The sequence below is a fragment of the Hibiscus syriacus genome, unplaced genomic scaffold (genome assembly GCF_006381635.1).
Source record: "Hibiscus syriacus cultivar Baekdansim isolate YM2019G1 unplaced genomic scaffold, ASM638163v2 tig00110202_pilon, whole genome shotgun sequence".
NCBI lineage: Eukaryota > Viridiplantae > Streptophyta > Magnoliopsida > Malvales > Malvaceae > Hibiscus > Hibiscus syriacus.
The window spans coordinates 53,066-56,354 of record NW_024062625.1 but is presented as its reverse complement, the minus strand read 5'-3'; the positions used below and the strand labels follow the sequence as shown (position 1 = coordinate 56,354).

Here is a 3,289-nt window from a genome sequence, read left to right as displayed (position 1 = left end):
TTAGTGCTATAATTGGTAAAATTGAAGGTTTAGTGGTATAAATGATACAGTGTCTAAAGTTCAGTGGTATCTAGTGTAGTTTGCCCTTTATTATAAGAAGATGGGTCGTCAACATCTGAGGCTTTGTCAGCTGGATGTTGTGCTCAGAGTGCATCTACATAAATACAATGTAAACTATAAAACCAATAAGCAATGAATGAAAATTCATTCCGCACCCCGTCTGTGTTTACTTTAAAATGTAATTATGGACTGTGAAATTATACAAATGAAACAGAAACTACCATTTTGTTTATTCCTTTCCCCACAGCTATGTACATCTTCCCTAAATGTTCAAAATTACAAAGTTGGACAGTTCTAATAAGTAAAAAAACTAAAATCGTTTTTCCTTCTCTCATGCTAACTTCAGTCATACAATCCCTACTGCTCCCATACTTGTACCAAAAAACCAATCATTTCCTGCAAAATTAAGTCATTGTTAGAAGGCAGCGAAATCAATGCCGGCTAGGAAAAGCTTACTTACAAGCCAGCAACATGTAGAGTGGACTTACGGAAAGAAGAATTGGCCGAGGGAATGGATTCCCGGTCCCAAGTAAACTTTCATAAGCATTCAAACTGTAACATAACAACACTAAGATAAGTACGATGAATACAAAACATTACTTTTTCATGTTCAATCCAGCCTTACTCCAGCCCCATTAAGTTTTCTTCATAGCTCATAACGTTTACTCTTCAGTCTTCACCCCATTTGTTCATAAATCATAACATTCTTTACTGTTCACCATGCAGCTATTTTGTTTATTAAAGTAAAATGTGGAATGAAAATGGGGTAGTGTATTCGAAAAGAAGCTATCATATCCTATATATGTCGGCTAGCTTCTCTCGGGGTTCCCATAGTTTCAGACTTCATGCGATAATTAAATGTCATGCTTGCTTTTGGTACTTCTAAGAAGTAAAACTTGATCCTCTCTATTTGTCCAGTGGACACAATCTGCAAATTTCTCCTAGATTCAATGTACTTTTGTTTTCAACCAGCGGTCAGCATTCAATGGCAATCAAAGAGCAGTATAAGTAGTAAGATTTGATTTTCATTTCAACAGCATTTTTTAGTAACTGATTGTCACTAAATTGATGAAAAATATTTTTTGTTAGTAAAGGAAAACTGTGTAATCAACTGACATCAACTTAAACAGCGGGACAACACTTTGCTCCGCAAATTTCCAGGATGACTATTTTCAACTAGAAACTCAGAATCTCAAGAAGATGAGTGACACACCTTAATCCAGGCTCTCGAATTCGTTGAGGATGATTCCTAGGCCTACGACTTCCAATCCATTGGAGTCTAGACTGATTCCAGATGATAAGACCTGCAATGAACAAAAGGATAATGACACATTTTAATTTTGAGAATCTCAAAGCTGGCAATAACATCATGAATCAAATTTCAACGATCAATCCTTGGCTCATATATCCTATAGACTTAAAAATAATAATAATCAAAACTTGCCCTGATTTACAAAATCAGATGAGTTGATCATGCCGCCGCTGCTACTGTATTGACTTAGAGTTTGGTTTGATGCACTGATCGACGACAAGCTCCTTTGATTGGAGAGCAGTGTTTTCGAATTCATACGTAGTGCTGCTCCAAAAATCATCAGAAATGTTAGGCTTCCTAACCACACGGCCTTGAATTCTCAACCCTTTTGATGGTTCATCCACAGCAATAATCGGTGTGGGTTTAGTGCAGCATCCAAAACAACCACTGCTCTGTTGAAAACCAGGTTAAAACCATACACGTTGATGTACAACATCTAGCAAGAACCTACTTCATAACACATGGATTTTCCCTAGTATAGGAGGTTCATTTGGACAAAGATATTTGACTCTTTCAACGATTCAATTTGCAGACTGACCAACTAGAGCTAGCATTAGATTCAGTAACGAAGTAACTCAACCCTGTAGAGTTTTTTTTTGTTCTTTCTATTTTCTACATTTCCTAAAAGAAAAAAGAAAAAAAAAAGAACTCATGTATTACCATCTTCCCATGGTAATAAAGTTCCATTAGAACCAAGAAAACTAAACAAGCTTGTTAAGTTTCACAAAAGCCCATTGTTCTCCGCCTCACACCACATGTCTATTAGCTAAGGAATTTGTTTTATTCCATCAAACAGTTTACGGTTGCAACATATTGTGTGCATAAACAGCTATGTCATTGTTATCTGATTTCTAATAACAACTATAATCTGGGTTTGGTCCTAACTCCTAATAAAGACCTTTTTTTTACTCATATTCTATCAAACAATCAGCGTATTCTTAGTCCAATAATATAAATAAATAAATAAATCAAGTAAGCTCTACTCTAACTTAAACGCTCCTTTAGTATTACATGAAACTACAAAATAAGTAAAAAGATAGTATTTAGAAAGAAAACCCAAAAACACATCCAAAATATTATCCAAAAAGAAGATCATTGAGGGGAAAAAGGGAAAAGCGAAAAAAATATATATTAAAAAACAAGCTTACCACATGTAATTGAGAAGGTCAGTGACCCAAGTAGTGATGAAAGTATGAACAGTGACCATGGCAGCGAAACCATCAAAGAACACCTGTCACCAGCGTCCCTCAAGACGGCCGACGATTACAAGAAGAATCCGAAAAGGAAAAACAAGCAAGAGCTAGCTGAAATAGATAGGAAGGAATGTGGAAATAAATTATTGGGTAATCGAAATTAGGATAGTGGGTGGGAAAGAGAAAAGGCGGTTGTAGCTGCAAGTTGGTTGGGGGGTTAAAAAGAAGAAATTGATTAGTGAAAGCTTTGTATGATTTAAATCTCGTATGGCTATGGTTATGTGTGGGAGTGGGAGTGGGAGTGGGAGTGGGGGTGGGGTAGCTGTTTTTTTTTAACTAATTCTATCTAATCAGAACAGGCCTTGAAATGCACGTGTTTCTGCGTCTCCGTTATGGATTTAGTATTGGCTATCAAATACGGGGAGTCTGAAATAATACGATAATATAAGGTTAAAAACAATGTTGTAATATATTATAATAAAATAATTACGATAAATTACATGTTTAGTATCTAAATTATTAGTTTTGATATGTTTTAGTACTTAAATTTTTATTTTTTAAAATAATATCTAACATTTAGTTTTTGTTTCATTTTAGTATCTCGTTGTTAAAAACTTAACGGACGGGCTAACGTAGCATAAATCTGGTAGACGGACGACCAATCTGAATGGTGGACTACGAGAGAACAACGAGTTGGCCAACATAATCCAGTTTCAGGCCCATC

At 35.5% G+C, this 3,289-nt stretch overlaps 1 protein-coding gene across 2 annotated transcripts; it reads right to left on the bottom strand.

Annotated features, from left to right (window-relative positions):
• Positions 1–219: 219 nt before the first annotated feature.
• LOC120218974 lies at positions 220–2,798 on the bottom strand. 2 transcript variants are annotated; one of them, XM_039215834.1, is made up of 5 exons: positions 2,521–2,798; positions 1,505–1,764; positions 1,274–1,364; positions 549–612; positions 220–456 (listed from the first exon to the last, which is right to left on the bottom strand). In XM_039215834.1, exons 2-5 carry the CDS (start codon positions 1,650–1,652, stop codon positions 418–420), a joined length of 342 nt encoding a protein of 113 aa, XP_039071765.1. In that variant the 5' UTR covers positions 1,653–1,764; positions 2,521–2,798; the 3' UTR covers positions 220–417. The 2 variants fall into 2 exon arrangements, with proteins under 2 accessions (XP_039071765.1, XP_039071766.1); XM_039215835.1 differs by having other exon boundaries at positions 1,505–1,759.
• Positions 2,799–3,289: the final 491 nt, after the last annotated feature.

Coding starts and splice junctions, on each gene's coding strand:
- LOC120218974 (XM_039215834.1), bottom strand. CDS start 1,652: ATGATTTTTGGAGCAGCACTACGTATGAATTCGAAAACACTGCTCTCC. Junction 613..1,273: donor ATTCGAGAGCCTGGATTAAG/GTGTGTCACTCA, acceptor GTTATGTTACAG/TTTGAATGCTTATGAAAGTT. Junction 457..548: donor CTCGGCCAATTCTTCTTTCC/GTAAGTCCACTC, acceptor TTAATTTTGCAG/GAAATGATTGGTTTTTTGGT.